This window comes from Simochromis diagramma, unplaced genomic scaffold (genome assembly GCF_900408965.1).
Source record: "Simochromis diagramma unplaced genomic scaffold, fSimDia1.1 OVJJ01000293.1, whole genome shotgun sequence".
In the NCBI taxonomy this organism is placed as follows: Eukaryota; Metazoa; Chordata; class Actinopteri; order Cichliformes; family Cichlidae; genus Simochromis; species Simochromis diagramma.
The window spans coordinates 8,257,661-8,275,284 of NW_024386801.1; the positions used below are offsets into that span (position 1 = coordinate 8,257,661).

The 17,624-nt window shown below is 40.6% G+C and overlaps 1 protein-coding gene across 1 annotated transcript in view; it reads right to left on the reverse strand.

Annotated features, from left to right (window-relative positions):
* The window catches only part of pclob (piccolo presynaptic cytomatrix protein b), a 61,528-nt gene extending 44,362 nt beyond the window's left edge, over positions 1-17,166 (reverse strand). Inside the window, 10 exon segments of the mRNA XM_040025552.1 lie at positions 44-430; positions 432-887; positions 1,200-2,141; positions 2,807-3,778; positions 3,947-4,567; positions 4,718-5,623; positions 5,781-6,611; positions 7,745-8,596; positions 14,581-15,619; positions 17,014-17,166. Of these exon segments, the coding sequence (XP_039881486.1) occupies positions 44-430; positions 432-887; positions 1,200-2,141; positions 2,807-3,778; positions 3,947-4,567; positions 4,718-5,623; positions 5,781-6,611; positions 7,745-8,596; positions 14,581-15,393 (6,780 nt within the window). The 5' untranslated portion in view covers positions 15,394-15,619; positions 17,014-17,166.
* Positions 17,167-17,624: the final 458 nt, after the last annotated feature.

Genomic DNA, 17,624 nt, shown 5'->3' on the forward strand with positions numbered 1-17,624 from the left:
TACATAACATACATTTTAATAACTACATTTTTGGTTTATTTACCTCCGTTTCATTTGGTGTTGGGTTAAATCCACACTGGTTACAGACAGTTTTCTTGCATTCAGTACAGACATTGTAGTTAGGCAGATCCTTAGACCCTATGTTGAGCCCAGCCTTACAAAGTGGACAGGTGGACGGGCCTTGTTTGACGGTGGTTTGGGAGGCTTCGCCTGTTTTTGGAGGTTCTGATGGAGCCTTGTCAACTTTGGCTGAGACTAATGGTGGTGTCTGGATCAGCTGGGGTTGTTCAGCCTTGGTTTTCTCCTGGGTAGCAGGGGATTTGATCTCTTTTGCAGGGGATAACTTGGGAGAAACTGGTGGAGTCTTAGGCTGGTCCTGAACAGCTGAGGTAATCAAAGTGGATGCAGAACTGAAAATAGAAGAACCAAAGCCAAACATTTTCCCCTGTCACAGACTCTGCCTGCTTTTCAGCATCAGGTTGAGATTTACCACTGCCAAATCCAAGGAAGCCTCCCGATTCTTTTCGTGGTGGTGGAGTGGCATTACTCAGCTTACGTTCAGGCTGCCTGATTTGGTCTGGTGATTTGTTAGGAGCTGATGTTTTCTGGGGCTTCTGTTGTATTTTCTGAGAAGAAACCGGGCTGGCCTGTTTGTGAACCTCTGGCTTGACATTAGTCTCAGATGTAGCAGGCTGTGCCGTTACGGATAGTTTCCTCTGAGGTGACTGCTGTGCTGAATACACCTTCTTTTCAGGTTCAGCTGGGCTGGTGACATCTTTCTTTTGGGGTTTTGCAGGTGTCTGAGCATTCACTGAAATTACTGATGGAGGCTCTGTTACTCCTAGAGCCCGCTGCATCTGGCAGGTAAGACATAACCACTCCTTTGCCTGAAAGAAAAATTAAATAAAATTAAAAGTTATACACACACACACACACACATACTGTTAGGTGATCTATTTACAAATACTGATTGCTTATTAAACTAGTTATTTTTATTTTAGTTTACTTTTCCAATGCTGTAATACATCTAGTAATACGTAGTATTTTTTCATTATTTAACATTCCTAAATCCTGGATGAATATTCCTTGAAATCCTGAAATCTAGGTCAACAAGAGACATTTCAAAAGTATAAGTCTGATGATATTAGTTAAATACAAAGTGTCAATAATAACATGTTTTGTTTTCTTCTTAGTCTTACCCCAGTTCCGTCTGGCATAGGGTTAAATCCACACTGGTTGCACACAGTGTTTTTGCATTCAGTGCAGGTATTGTAGTTGGGCAGATCCTTGGAACCAGTGTTAAGTTTGACCTTACAGAGTGGGCAGGTAGACTGATCTGGTTTGACAGCTGCTTGGGAAGCTGCTGCCTTTGGAGATTCTAATGGCACCTGTCTTGATGCTGGTGTTTTGGTCTGCAGGGATGGCTCAGTTAACTTCTGCTGCTCCAGCTTCTGGGAAGCAGGGGGCTTCATCTCTTCTGCTTTTGACTGGATTGATGGTGGACCCTTTATCTGCTCTGGTTGATCAGATTTCGTCTCCTGTTCTGGTTTCTTTACAGTGGAAGATTTGGTTTCCCTTGCAGGAGACATCTTAGGTGAAACTGGTGGAGTAGTTTTTGGCTGGTCCCGAACTGCTGAGGTTATCAAAGTAGATGCAGAACTGAAGATTGAAGAACTAAAGCCTAACATTTTTCCACTCACTGACTCTGCAGACTTTGCAGCTTCAGGTTGAGGCTTAGGACCAGCAAAGCCAAAGAAGCCTCCTGACTCTTGTTGTGTTGCTGCTGTGGCATTAGTTTGCTTACGACCAGGTTGGGTTGCCTGATCTGGGACTTTTTCAGGAGCTGTTTTCGCTTTTTCTTCCGATGTTTTACGTTCAGGTGCTGGGCTAGCCTGTTTCACAGATGCTGTTGATTGTTTTCTTTGTGGGAAGACTGCTTCTGAGGTTTGCTTTTGTACAGCTGTGTCTGGACTGTCCTTTGTTTGAGGAGTAGTCAGTTTGGAAGATTCCTTCGACTGGACTGTAGCAGGTAAAGAAACTTTATTGGGTGACATTTGTGACTTTAGTGATGGAGGTCCAGTAAGCTCAGAAGCTCCTACTGCTCTTTTCATCTGACAATTAAGACACAGCCACTCTTTTACCTAAAATATAATAGACACTTGGTTAAATGATGCTTTATAACTACAGATTATATCATCAAATGTATACATTATGCATCAAAACAAATTCATCAAATCTCTACTTAAATATAGTTTAATACCACAGATGACACATCTACAAATAAATTACTTTAAAAAGCAACTTTTAATGATTGAATTCAAAAGGCCGGTACCAAAGATTAAAGTCACCTACACAGTATCTGGCCCAAAGTGAAATAGGATTATTATATTACCTCTGCTCCTGAGATAGAGCATTGGATAATGGCTTGAAAAATGTTTTAACTTCTCTTTATAAGACATCATCACTATATCTTTTAATCCTATTAGCCATTTATATTAAATTTTATAAGAATTATCATCTGATTTATTAATTATGACAAAAGGCATATTTTCAGCTCACAGTGGCATTGACTTTTGATAACTAAATTCTGAGTACACTACAGTGTTTGGCTAAATTTAATTTAAAAAATCACATGGTGTGTTTGAGATGTTTTCAAGTCTGAGATGCACAGACATGCACACAGATGGCCACAAAAACATGCCTGAGACTATAACTGCTGCCAGCATGGTGGTATTTGATTGTTTTGACACTACAGGCAATGTGGAAAACAGACAATATTTTTTAAATCTTGTATTCATGTACTTACCTCTCCTACTGGCATGGGATTAAATCCACATTGGTTGCAGACAATGTTCTTGCACTCAGTGCAGGTGTTATAGTTAGGTGGGTCCTTGGAGCCTATGTTAAGCTCAGCCTTACACAGTGGACAGGTTGTCTGGCCTGCATTAGGAGCCATATGAGACACTTTTGCTACTTGTGGCAGAGCTTTATCATCTTTGCTTTGGTGGGATTCTTCTGGTTTCTTCTTTTGTTCTGGCTTCTGAGGAAGAGTTTTGGGCTCCCTTGCCGGTGACATCTTGGGAGAAACTGTTGGTGTACTTTTTGGAGAACTCTTGGTTGCAGCAGACATCTTCGGCGAGACTTGTGCTGGCGCAGACATTTTTCGAGAGCTTGGTGGCGTGGCCCGTGATTCGTCTTGAACTGCAGATGATATCAAAGTGGATGCTGAGCTGAAAATGGAAGATCCAAAGCCAAACATCTTTCCACTGATGGATTCTGTTGTTTTTGAAGTATCAGTTACGATTTTACCACCCAAACCTAGTGGGTTTCCAGACTCCTCTTTTGTGACTGTGGTGACCTTACTCTGTTTTAATCCCGGTTGACTTCCCTGGTCAGTTGGTTTCTCAGGGCCTGATGCAACTGAAATATCAAGAGGCTTTTTCTCACCAGGAGTTGGGCTAGGATGTCCTTCACTTTGGGGTCCTTTAGCCTCCTCAGATGAAGGTGCTACTGCTGTGGACCGTGTCTTCTGAGGAGAGCCTAGTGTGGCTGTGTCCTTCTTTTGAAGTATGTAAGCCCCTGGAGTCTCCATCTTAGGAGCTGCATCTGATTTTATTTCCTTTTTAGTTTCCACTTGATCAGTAACTATTGCTTTCTGATGTACAGCAGATGGAGAAATTTTTTTATCTCCATGGAGGTGTTTCACAGGAGGCCCTGTGGGTTCAGCTGCACTAAGAGCTCTCTGCATCTGACAGTTCAGACATAACCATTCCTTTACCTGCAAAAACAAAGTATATTTTATTAAAATATGAAACATTTAAAATAATATTAACATCTAAATTAATGTTGTAATAACAATTCAATTACAGGTCTATATATGTAATTTATGCTGTGCATTTTATTGAAGTTTTATTAAAGTAAAATGAGTAATTATTGCTTCTCCTACCTCTGACACATTTGGCATTGGATTGAATCCACACTGGTTACACACAGTGTTCTTGCATTCAGTGCATTTGCTGTAGTTTGGCGGTTCCTTTGAGCCAAAGTTGAGTTTCATCTTACAGAGTGGACAGGTAGATTGGCCTGCCTTTGGAAGAGCTGGTGAAGCTGGCTCTTTCTCTACTTTGGCTTGTATCAGGGGAGAGGTCTTGGCTTCTTGAACTTGCACAGCCTTCTTCTCCTGCTCCTGCTTCTGAACAAATGGTGATTCACTCGCCTTTGAGACAGGAAGCTTAGGAGAAACTGGTGGTGTCTTTTTGGATTCATCTTGGACAGCTGAGTTTATTAAAGTCGAAGCCGAACTGAAGATGGAGGTACCAAAGCCAAACATTTTTCCACCCCGTGATTCACCAGGCTTTGTAGAATCTGAGGGAGGTGTGGAACGGCCAAATCCAAAGAAAGCTCCAGCCTCCTCTTGTGTAGTGGATGTAATACTACTCTTTTTGATTTCAGTTGGATTTCTCTGTTCAGGTGGTTTTTGAGGTCCTGTCTTTTGGCTCTGCAGTGGCTTTTCTGGTTGCTCTGCTGGTTTTTTCATCTGACAGTTGAGACATAACCACACCTTCCCCTATATTAAAGCAAGGAAAAATTAATTAAAATATAGTCAGGGTAATTTTAATGCAATAGAATATTTTACTATTAAAAGACTGTAATAAGTTCATTGACAAACATTTATATATGTAATATGTATAGGTGATTATTCAAGTCATTTTCTTACCTCCTTAACATTTGGCATAGGATCAAATCCACATTGGTTACAGACAGTGTTTTTGCACTCAGTACAGGTGTTGTAGTTGGGAGGGTCTTTAGAACCCATATTGAGTTCCAGTTTACAGATAGGACAAGTTGACTGGCCTGTCTTAGAAACGACAGGCAATGCAGGTGCTGTCTTGGATGGCTCTTCAGGAGGTTTGCCTGCTTTTGTCTGTACTGATGGTGAACCTTTGTCTTTTTGTGGTTGCTCTGATGTTTTCTCCTGTACCGGTTTCTTGACAGTGGGAGACTTGGAGTCACGTGCAGAAGACATCTTAGGAGACACTGGTGGTGTCTTTTTGGATTCATCTTGGACAGCTGAGTTTATTAAAGTCGATGCAGAACTGAAGATGGAGCTACCAAAGCCAAACATTTTTCCACCTAGTGATTCAGGGGTCTTTGCAGAATCAGGTTGAGTTGTAGAACTGCCAAAGCCAAAGAACGATCCAGATTCCCCTTGTGTCGATGCTATACTACCCCTTTTAGATCCTGGTTGATTTATCTGATCTGTTGGTTTCTGAGGACCTGTCTTCAAGCTTTGCTGTGCATTTTTCTGACCAGAAGCTGGACTGGCCTGCCTATGACTTTCAGATCCTTTCACATCTTCAGTCTTTGCCAGCTGTTCTCCTGGCTTTTGCACTTTCCGCTGAGGTGAGCTTGATGGAGAGGGCTCCTTTAATTTAGATTCAGCAGATGTCACATTCTCTTTCTTTTGAAGTTTATCCACTGGGGGAGTTTCCTTTTTTAGGGCACTGTCTTGTGCAGTGACTTTACTCGGTGAAGCCTGTATTTTCATCATGGGAGTTCCTGGAGGTTCTGATGCTCCCAGTGCTCTCTGCATCTGACAGTTGAGACATAGCCACTCCTTCACCTACAATGGAGCAACAATATTTAAAAATTCAATCAGTCGTGCTGCGGAATACATTTTAATGTTAAGACATTTTAAAGTGACAACAATAAAAAAGACATAATGTCACAGTTATTGTTCAAATAAATTGTTATATTCTACATAATTCTTCTTAACTTACCTCCTTAACATTTGGCATAGGATTAAATCCACACTGGTTGCAGACAGTGTTTTTGCACTCAGTACAAGTATTATAGTTGGGAGGATCTTTAGAGCCCACATTAAGTTCCAGTTTACAGAGAGGGCAGGTAGACTGGCCTGCCTTGGAAACAACTGGTGGAGCTGATGCTTTCTTTGGTTGCTCTGATGATGGCTTGTCTGCTTTTGGCTGTACTGGTGGTGAGCCCTTGGCTTTCTGTAGTTCCTCTGTTTTTTTGGCCTCTTCCAGCTTCTTGACTGGAAGAGGAGATTTAGAAGTGGGGGGTTTAGAATCCTTTGCAGCAGACATCTTGGGAGAAACAGGTGGTGTACTTTTAGGTTCATCTTGAACAGCTGTGGTAATCAAAGTAGATGCAGAGTTGAAAATGGAGGAACCAAAACCAAACATTTTCCCTGTCACTGAATCTGCAGGCTTTGTAGCATCAGGCTGAGTTTTAGCACCACCAAAACCAAAGAGGCCTCCGGACTCTTGCTGTGCAGCTTTAGTGGTGCTTTCCTGCTTTCCTACAGTTTGATTCGTCTGCTGCGGTTGTGTCTTCTTGTTCTCCTGAGATGCTGTCTGACCAGGAGCTGGGCTGACTGCCTTTTGACTGTCTGGTTCTTTAGTCTTTGCTGGCTGTGGTGCTGATGTTGGTACTTTTCTCTGGGGAGAGCCTGGTGCATTAGTCTTCTGTGGTGTAGGCTGTGTGGGAGTAGTCTTTTTGAAAGATTTTCCCAAAGATGCATCAATTTGAGGTTCAATTCCTCCAGCAGCCCGTTTCACCTGGCAGTTTAGACATAGCCACTCCTTCCCCTTAAAAGAACAGCATAAAATACATTATAAATGTATTAATCCTAAAAACACAAAAACAGTCTTATGGAAAAAACCCCACAAAAAGAGAAAAGAACCATAGAAATACAAATGCGCAAAAAATGTTATAACTACAGTAAGCAAGAACTGTGGTGGTCCAAAAATCAGCTTAAGATTGGGATAGTACTTTATGGTGCTATTTGTAGCACCAAATATTTACATGAGACAATGTAATGTATTTTAACTGTATCCAAATAAATTTGGTTTTCCAACTAAAAATAGTGCAGCAAAACAAAAGCTTAAAGAAGGATTAATCGCCAATAACTATTTGTTTAACTTACAAATTAAAAAGCTGAGAGCAATAATGATAGTATTATTTTAGTTTAAGGCAGTATCACAACACAGTAGGTACTTTGTCATTTACCCTCAAAGGCTTTACTTTGAGCAGTGATGTATTTTGAAAACACCTTTAAAAGTAAATGTCTTTGTCCAAAATCCAAGAACAGGAACTTGCACAGTATGAATGTGAAAAAGCAACAACACTGTTCAAGCATTACTGAGCATTTTTATTTCTTGTTTCTGTTATATAACCATATAAGAGTGGTAACATTATTGAAAGAAATAAAATGCCACTCCCTTTTACTTGAAAAGAGATCTAGGTCTAATGGAAAAGACAGCTGTTTGCAGGAGTGTGAGCCTTCCCCTGCTCAGCATGATTAAAGGATATGACAAATAGCATTCTCAGTGTGACTCTTAGTCAAAGTATCAGACGTTCAACAGGACTGCACATGAAAACAAAAACAAACAAAAACAAAATAGCTTTCTCGGGTAACTTCTGTGTTCATAAAACTTTGTGAAAAACGCTCAAATGTAACAAAATTTTGTATATCATCTAACATGTAATGGTTCTTTGATAATAGCTCTCCAATCTATGAAATAACATAAAAAAGGATCTTAACAGCTTCAACAAGCTTAATTCTTAAGCATGCCTCAGAAGTCCAAGTAAAAGACACTTCTGAGAAATCTGTAAAATATTACAGCAAACAAATGTACTGACCCTTTAAAACTCCAAAATTATAAAGATATACATTTTATTTTAATTTTCCTAAGTTAGTTCAGTAAACTGCACCTCTTACCTCATTAACGTTTGGCATGGGGTTAAAACCGCATTGATTGCAGACAACGGTTTTGCATTCAGTGCATGTGTTGTAGTTGGGAGGATCCTTCGAGCCCATGTTAAGCACTATTTTACAGAGAGGACAAGTGGATTGGCTTGAAGTCGGAGCAGTGTGGGAAGTTGCTGCTGTCTTTGGAGTGACTGGCAGGGATTTTTCTGCTTTTGCCTGTCCAGCTGGATGAACCTTTGCTTGTTGAGGTTGTTCTTGTTTCTTGTCTTGCTCTGACTTTTGGATAGAAGGCGGTTTGGTCTCCTTGGAAGATTGCATTTTAGGAGAAACCGGTGGAGTTGTTTTAGCCTCATCTTGAACAGCAGAAGCTATCAAATTAGATGCAGAACTAAAAATAGACGAACCAAAGCCAAACATCTTTCCAGTCACTGAATCTTCTGTCTTTGCAGTTTCAGTTTTAGTACCTCCAAAGCCAAATAAACCTCCTGACTGCTGCTGGGGTGCTGAGGTGGCACTGCTTTGCTTGCGTTCAGTCTGATTAGTTTGGTGTGGCTTAGGAGATCCTGATGCTCTCTGGGCCTCAGGTGTCATTTTCTGAACAGGTGCTGGACTGCCTTTTTTTTGAGCCTCCGGTCCTTTAGCAGCTTCTGCCTTTTCTGGCACTTTTGTTGATTTAGACTGGATTTTCTGCGGTGAACCTGGTGCTGATATTTCCTTTTTGACAGGCTCAGCAGCTGATGGTGTCTGTTTTTGGGGACCAGACATTTTGTTAGGTGTGGGGTTTTTCATGGGAGGTCCTGGCAGTTCAGAAGATCCTTGAGCTCTCTGTATTTGGCAGGTAAGACAAAGCCACTCATGTGCCTGTACAAAAAAACAAAGACAAATAAATTTATTAAAAGATATGTGCACATAGATGCACATAATGTAATAAGGTGAAAGAAGAAAAAAGTATATTTCCCCAAATTATTCAAGGGACATCACAACTGAGTTTTGAAACTTTTGAAAATAAAAAATTGTAAAAACTAGTGATTCAATAATGGTACCAGATTGATTTAGCTCTACCAATGCTAAACCCGTGTTAATTCAATACTAATTAAACACAATCTAACAGCAGTTTTCAAATACATGACATAAAATGTACAATACTTGCGATAGTACAATATTTCATCTTGTAAGAACTTTGGGGTCGCCAAGTAGCTTGCCCACTACTAGCACGGTAAGGGTTCAGTGTCCTTTGGTAAGACACTGAACCCAAAATTGTAAAACCCCTTGTGTGTGAATGTGAAAAGACATTGCAAAGTACTTTGAACAATGTACTTTGTTCAAAGTATGTGCTAATGTGCTAAAACACATTAAGTGAAATATTTCAAGTCTTTGTTGCTTTAATTGTTAGATAAAAGATAGCAATTTTGATTATAGCTTATATCTCAGGAAAATCAGAAATCTCTATCTCAGATTATAAGAATATCAATCAAAAAAGGATTTACAACACAAAATACCAAACCTCTGAAAAATATGTTCATTTATACACTCAATACTTGATTGGAGCTCCTTGAAAACATACTATTGGATCAAAATGGACTACATAAAGAAATGTATAATGTTTATGTTTTGTTCTATAAAGACTGCACTGCTTCAGCCAAATCCGCATACTACTCTGGTTTAATCAGTTCTAATGAAGGTAGCTCAAGGTCTCTCTTTTCATTGTTCAGTAAAATTACAAAACCTCCAGACATATTCCCCTCCCATATGTATTCTGCTGACTTTTGTAATTCTCTTATGTCTTTTTTCACCCGTAAAATCTCAGATATCCACCGTCAACTTAACTCTGCAGGAGCTTCCAACTCTGAAGTAGACTTCCTGTTTCCCCTCACTTTTTTTCAAGCTTTCCTCTTCCCCCCATAACTGATGTATCTAATCTTATTATAAAATCTAAATCATCCACCTGTCACCTTGACCCTCTTCCCACTGTGTTAGTTAAAGCCTGTCTTCCCTCATTAGCTCCTCTCATAACCAGTATTATACATTCCTCCCTTAACACTGGAATCGTTCCTTCATCTCTGAAAAAGGCTTCTGTTATTCCAACTCTCAAAAAGCCTGGTGCAGACCCCCATAACTTTGATAATCTTCGCCCTATATCAAATCTCCCCTTTATTTCAAAAATTCTTGAAAAAATTGTTGCCTCCCAGCTTCACTTACACCTCAATAACCATAATCTCTATGAACAATTTCAATCTGGTTTCCGCCCCAATCATAGCACAGAAACTGCTTTGTTAAGGATTATCAATGACCTTCTGATGGCAGCTGATTCTGGTCTCCTATCCATCCTCATCCTTCTTGATCTTAGTGCGGCGTTTGATACCATTTCTCACAATATCCTCCTGAACCGGCTAGCATCCATTGGCATTAGTCATACGGCCCTTGCCTGGTTCACCTCCTATCTCTCAGACAGCACTCAGTTTATCCAATTTAAATCCCATTCTTCAAGTCTCCATCCTGTTTCTGCTGGTGTGCCCCAGAGTTCAGTATTAGGGCCTCTTTTATTCATTATTTACATGCTCCCTCTTGGTCATATATTCCGAAAATATCATATAAATTTTCACTGTTATGCCGATGACACCCAGCTCTATATTTCTTCTAAACCCAATTCATCCCTCCCACCTACCTCCCTCTCAAACTGTCTTATTGAGATTAGATCCTGGTTCTCCTCCAATTTTCTTAAACTAAACAGTAATAAAACAGACGTTTTACTTGTTGGTACAGCCTCTATCTTATCCAAATGCCACAGTTTTTCCATTAACATTGAAAGTTCTCCCACCCTTTCCTCCCCTCAAGTTAAGAGTTTGGGTGTCATACTTGATAATACTCTTTCATTCCAGTCCCACCGTAATTACATAACCTGGTCTGCATATTTCCACTTACGCCCCTTCCTTACTCCCCATGCTGCTGCCATCCTTGTCCATAGTCTTATTACGTCCCGCATTGATTACTGCAATTCCCTCTTATTTGGTCTCCCTAAAAGGTCCCTTCATAAACTCCAACTTCTTCAAAATTCCACAGCTCGGGTCATAACGCGTACTCCTTCAAGAGCTCATATTAGGCCAGTTCTTCAGCAGCTTCACTGGTTGCCCATAGAAGCCAGGATAAACTTTAAAATCTTACTTCTCACGTTCAAATGTATCCATAAATCTGCTCCTTCCTATTTGTGTGACCTGCTCCATATCACCACTGTTTCCCGCCCTCTCCGGTCCTCATCTGCTATTCATCTTACTGTTCCGTCCACACGTCTTACCACTATGGGGAAAAGAGCCTTCAGTCGCTCTGCTCCTCGACTCTGGAACTCTCTTCCTCCAGCTATAAGAAATATAAACTCTCTTCCCACATTTAAGTCACAGCTCAAAACACATCTGTTCAAACTGGCTTATTCGCTTTAGTGCTGATTTTATCTGTTGTCTGTTGCAATTTTAACTTATTTTATGACTATTTCTTCTTTTATTAATTTTGTTCTTTTGTAAGGTGATCTTGGGTTTTTGAAAGGCGCCCTCAAATAAAATGTATTATTATTATTATTATTATTATTATTATTATTATTATTATTATTATTATTATGCTGTGTTGTGACATACAGCAGACCAGCTTGCTAAGGTGTTCTTGAAGATCAAGTTGCTTTAACAGCAACCTTCATCTTGTATACATTCTCAGGTCAGGTGTTTCTCATCTTCCTCTTGACAATACCCTACAGATTTTTAATGAGGTTCAGGTCAGGTGAGGTGGCTGACCAATCAAGCACAGTGACAAGATAGTCAGCGAATTATTTGTTAGTAGTTTTGGCACTGTGTGCATGAGCTAAATCCTGCTGAAAATGGAAATATCTTTCTCCTTAGCCAAGATAAGACGATTCTGACATTGTCTCTGGGTATTGATTGTTTGGTATGATTGATAATAGAAATTAGATAGTTGTAGACCCTTTCCTGAAGCTGTTTGTGTGTAGTGGTTCTTGAAGTTAAGTGCTGTGCAAAACTCTAGAGCGAGCCCTCATTTCTCTTTATTTTATTTCCTTCTTGTAATTTTAAAGTAGTAGAGCAAGAGTTCCTCAAGCTTTGTGAAGGTCTTTCAAGGATTTTCTTTGGATATTAGATATTGACTAAATTTTCCCATTTTCAATACAGTCCTTGTACCTAGCAATTATGAATGGAATGCTTTTGCTTGTTTGTTAAGCCACTTAACACTGGCCTATGACTCAATCAAGCATAAAAAGGCACCTAACTCAATGAATGAACTAGTGTCATATACATACACATAACAGACAAGTTAGCCAAGAACCAATTTTAAATTATATATTTAGGCACGTTTGTTACCAGCAGCACATCGCAAAATTATATAATTTCTTCTGAAATTAAATCAATGAAATGTCCAAAAATAACACAGTTTCAAAGGCATAAAATAGTTAATACAAGTTTTAGATACTTTATTTATAACTAGCTATAGTTATAAATTGCTAAAGTTATAAATTGTTATAGATATAGATTCCCAAAGAGCTACTAGCTGAAAACTCTGCATTTCTTAACATGTTGTACAGAGTTTACTTAAAATTTTGCAGAAATTTGACAAGTGGAGAAAAAAGAAAATGTGTCAGGACTAAAGAAAACCATCAATAGGATGTCTGTGAAGGTTCTCAGTCATCCAGGTCATGGTTGTTTAATGTAGACTGTTCCTTGCTACACTGTACAGCAACAGTGCTGTACAGTGTAGCGAGGAACACTGCTGTACAGTGGAGCAGGAAATGCTCAGACCTCTACATTGGAGAGAGCAAACAGCCACTTCATAAACGCATGGCACAACATAGAAGAGCCACCTCGACGGGACAAGACTCGGCGGTCCATCTGCATCTAAAGTACAAAGGTCACTCCATCGAGGACACCAATGTTCACATTTTGGACAGAGAAGACAGATGGTTGGCTGATTGTGGCCTACACCCATTTTCACACCTTGGTGATTAGGTAGAGGATCATTAGGGGGTCCATTGTCCCTCTTGGGGGACCCCCATAGGGCTTAAATCTGGGACTCTCCATCCTTTGACCTTAGAACTGAAGAAGCTTCTCAGATGAGAGGTGAAACGTTTTCAAGCAACTTAAAGAATTCAAGACGCTTTTCTTTCCAAGCTCCTTAGACCATCAATAAGATATGAGTAGTATCTGACAGTCATGTTCTTGAGAAATAGGAAAAAAAATCAAGAAAACACCCGACACTGGTCCTTAAGTTGATCCATGTACTATTCAGTGAATCTTGAAATGGTCTCAGTAGAAGGGTGGCTGTAAATGAGTTAATCTTAAGGAAGGAAAACAGGGAAGTATGCCAAACTACTCCAGAAAATCAGTGGCAAAACCAAATTTTAGTTCAAATCATCATCAGTACATACAAAGGATGTCAGAAGAGAAGTACAACAGTGAGTACTGTGTCTACAGGTATCTGTAGAACACGCTGGACACTCTGTCATGTTTTGGGGCTGCATTTCAGCCTCTGGCACATAGAAATCTACCATCAGATTTTCCACCAAGCAATACCAACTCGAAAATGGCTGATTGGCAACAGCTTCATTTTCAGCATGAAAATGATCTCAAATATACTGCCTAAAGCATACCTGGATAGAAAAACACAGTGGAAGACTGTTAGTCATAGATTGGTCACTTGAGAATCTAGCATTTAACATTACTGAAACAGTGTGTGATCATCTTGGGATAAAATGGAATAAAAGGCAACCAACATCCAAAGAAGAGGCTGAACGTCCTTCAGAAAGACTGGAAAACTATTGCTGAAGACTACTTAAAGAAATTACAAGAAAACCTGCCTAATAGATTTCAAGCTGTGTTGGTGAATAAAGGTGGTCATACCAAAGACCGACTTCCATGCTTGTCAGAATTATACAAACACTATTTTTGCATTCTACATTGCATTTCCATGTAGTTTTGCACCAGCTTCAGTAAACAGCTGAACATATCTCACATTTTCGTAGCAAAATATAAAGAAATGAGGGGTGGCTCAAGATTTGTTCACAGTATTGTACTAACATGTTACTTCATTCTATGCAAAGCTCTTCGGAGTTCTTCAATCGATTGGTCTTAACAGTCCTCTCAAGGCTGCACTTATACATGTTGCTTGTGCACCTCTTCCTACCACACTTTTTCCTTCCAGTCAAATTTCCATGAATATTCTATGATACAGCACTCTGCAAACAGGCAGCCGTTTCAGCAATGATCTTCTGTGGCTTACTCTCCTTGTAGAGGGTGCCGAAGATCACCACCTGAACAGCAGTCAAGTCAGCAGTCTTCCCCGTGACTGAGGTTGCGTGCACTGAATTAGACTGAGGCATACACGGTATTTATACTGTTTGAGTAGAAGTTTTAATCTCAAACTGAAATATTTGAATAATGTGAGACACTGATTTTTGTATTTTTGTGAGCTATGAGCTGTGATTGTCAAAATGAAAACAAAAAGGCTTGAAATATTTAAATGTGCATTAAATATTACCTTTTTTAATTAAATGACAAAATGCATTTTTTATGATATTCTGAACTTTTAAGATGCATTGATAGATGCAAATGAATAACCATTCAACTCCTGGCCATTTGCCCTCATTGTCTCATGATATCAATTAAAACTACACTGCATTAATATTTTTAATTACATATGTATTAATTCTGTAAGTGTAGTGTATAGCAAAAGTATCCAACCAAAGAAAACTGCTTAAAATTTGTAGTATCAAATAAAAGAACATTTGCATTGAAGCAAAGTTACGAGAAAGCATAAAATAGATCACATAAAGACTAAATTAAACCACTACTTACATTAGAGTCTGGAGGGCTGAAGCCACACAAGCTGCACACATCCATTTTACACTGTGTACAGGTTTTATGGTTAGCTGGTTCTTTTGTAAGTTGTGTTGTTTTACACACTGGGCAAAGCTTTGCTACTGCTGTTGACTGAGATCTTGCTTTGGCTGTTCCAGGTGATGAAGACCCTGCTTGTGTCATGCCAGTTGGACCAGGTCCCTTACTCCCTTGCTTATCAGAGGACTGCTGTTGGGATGTGGCCCTGATGCCTTTCTGCTCTGGTCCTGCCTTAGACGAGTCATGCTGTTGCTGCCCAATTTTTGGTGATGTCTGCTGTTGTTTTCCAACCTCAGACCCAACCTTTGTTGACCCTTGTGCACCAGTCTTAGTGGGGTTTTGTTGCTGCATCCTTGTCTGTTGTTGAGCTCCAGGTTTAGGAGAACTTTGCTGTATAGGTTGGTTTTTGGGGGGTTCTCCTTTAGGCTGGACTTCAGGTTGAGCCCCTGTCTTTGAAGTTGTTTGTTGCCCAGCAGGTTTGTTTGGGGGGCCAGTTTGTCCATTTCCATGTAGCTGTGGTGAACCTTGCTTGGGAGGTTGTTGGGTCTTTTGCATAGGGGGAGATTGGCCTGGTTTATGGGGATGCGGTTGCTGTTGATGGTCTTTTCCAGGGCCTGCTGTTGGCTTCTGTTCTCCAGATTGCTTTTGCCCCTGCTGGGGAGGTGATTTTTTATCCCCCTCACCATCATCTCCAAACAAACCAAACTTATTTACAGCAGAGGACACGGCATTGAGGGGGTTTGCCCCACTAAGGAATTTGGAGGAGAACATTGTTGGGTCTTCCTCGTCCTCCCCCTCTTCCTCCTTGCAGGAGCTGGAATCTACAGGACTGTCAGAGTCAGAGCAGGAACTGTCTCCACTTTGACCCGGCTCTCCCACAGATGCCTGAGGGGGGGCTGGACCGGTGGAGAGGGCATCTACAGCCCCACTCCTGCTGCTGCTGCTACTGCTGCTGCTCCCTGGGCTCTCCTCTGGCTCAGCATCTACGTCAGACTTCCTACATACATGACAGACAAAGAGAGGATGTGTGAGGCGACAGAAACAAGGGAGGGATAATGAAAGAGAGTAACATTTGCGGACCACAAGTATGTAGAAGAAGGGATAACGTAGTTTCACCCATCCACTCAACATTAACATAAAGTTGGCTTAATCTAATAACTCAACTTTGAAGACCATCAATGCATTACACAATATGTACTTAACTCGATTTAGACAAGTGTATCCTTATCTGAACCTATTAACTGCATGGTTTTCAATAGAGAAATTTTCATATAAATATTCTGTAAGAATCTGTGTATTAGACACACCAGTGTTTGATAAATTATATTTATTTCCATTCTGGTTAGAACTATTATTATTTGTCATTAAAGCCATTAAAGATTCATTCTCTTTGATTTACTCCACACCGACTGTTGCTTTCAGTACCATGGACGGGACCAGAACCGCTATGCTGCTTGCAGCCTATACAAATCAGAGAGATCCTTGTCAGCCAGTTAAAGCCTACGATACAGCCTAATGTGCAATACAGTAGGGGGATGTTGCTCTCAATTGACCGGGCTACTACAAATCCTATTCAAATGACTATTGAAGGTGGACTCGCGGGTCCAGAACACCATTTTTTTTCACGGTGACAGAATTCGATTTTCATTATCCGAATGGCACCGATTGTCACGGAGTGAAAAATGTCACGCAAGACGTGTTTTACAGCAGCCAGTCAGACAGACGAGTAAACACAGGAAATCTAGCGCTTTCACTGGAGAAACTGCAGGCACATCCGGGTAGCGGCCCAGCAAATAATGCATGGGAAGTAAATACTGATAGTTTCTTGGACAAAAGCAACATCAAGGGCAATACAAGTCTGTGATGACCAATTATCTTTCTAAATAGGCAATTACAGCTGCGTTCGGCGTTTACTACGCAATGCTCACTTGCAGCTCAGGTTCACTTATACGCGGTGGATCTGACGTATCCACGGCGCTTTACCGATATGAAAAGGCATCATGCATAACCACCAACCATTCTAAACCGGACAACATCTTAGTCCGCAGAGGGTACTAGGTGATAACAGCCCAAGCCCACGGGTGAGCGAAAAAATGGAAAACACATTCTCACCTTTTTCTTGTGTCCTTGACCAGGTATCTTAACGAATATTTTTTATACTTAATGTGTAGTATACTGTTCTAGATTATTGTAAACCAGCGTAAAACTGTGACGAAACCCAGTAACAGCTCTGTCATCCCTGTGATTTCCCGAAATACCATCTGTTATCCACTCTGCGCCCCCCGCTCACCTCCTCCCATCCTGCATGCAACCAAGCATCCTTCACCCTCCACGGTCACAATGTCAAACACTGAAGCGCAGAATTCAAGAGAAACCGAAGAGAAACAGTACCTTCATCAACAGCTGATCTGTCTCCCCATCCTGCCCAGCCTTCCTGAGATATCCCCTGTCCGTGTCTGTCTGATCGCCGGGGGATAGAGAGCACAGGGCAGCGGATAGAGAGCGATCAGCATCCACTCCGCCTCCCACTTTTGCGCGCATGCGCCACATCTGACAGGTGATCACAATATATATCACGCACGGAAATTGAAATTAAAGGGGACAAGCGATTTATTTCCCCTGGAGTCACGTGTGATCAGACCTGAAAATTTACCCTTATGCTGAACGTCTTCTCAGTGGCCGCTGACAGATTTGATATGTCATTGCTGTGATCGTGAGTTGCAGTATAGCTGGATAATAATAATAATAAAAAAAGAGCAGCACTGGATAATTTCACATCACTTTAAATGTTATACCCGATTAATTGCATTTTCTAGACAAATGACGCTCCCCTGTCACGTTCACTTATTTCTCTTGTTCCTGAAAGCACAGTGGATTTAAATCAACACTGAGCACAAGGAAGGCAAATAATGCCTCATCTGCTTTATGTATGTGCTAGGTCCTCTTTTGGATTTGCAGTGTGAGTATGCCCGAGCACCATTAAGAAAGTGAGCAAGCTATGA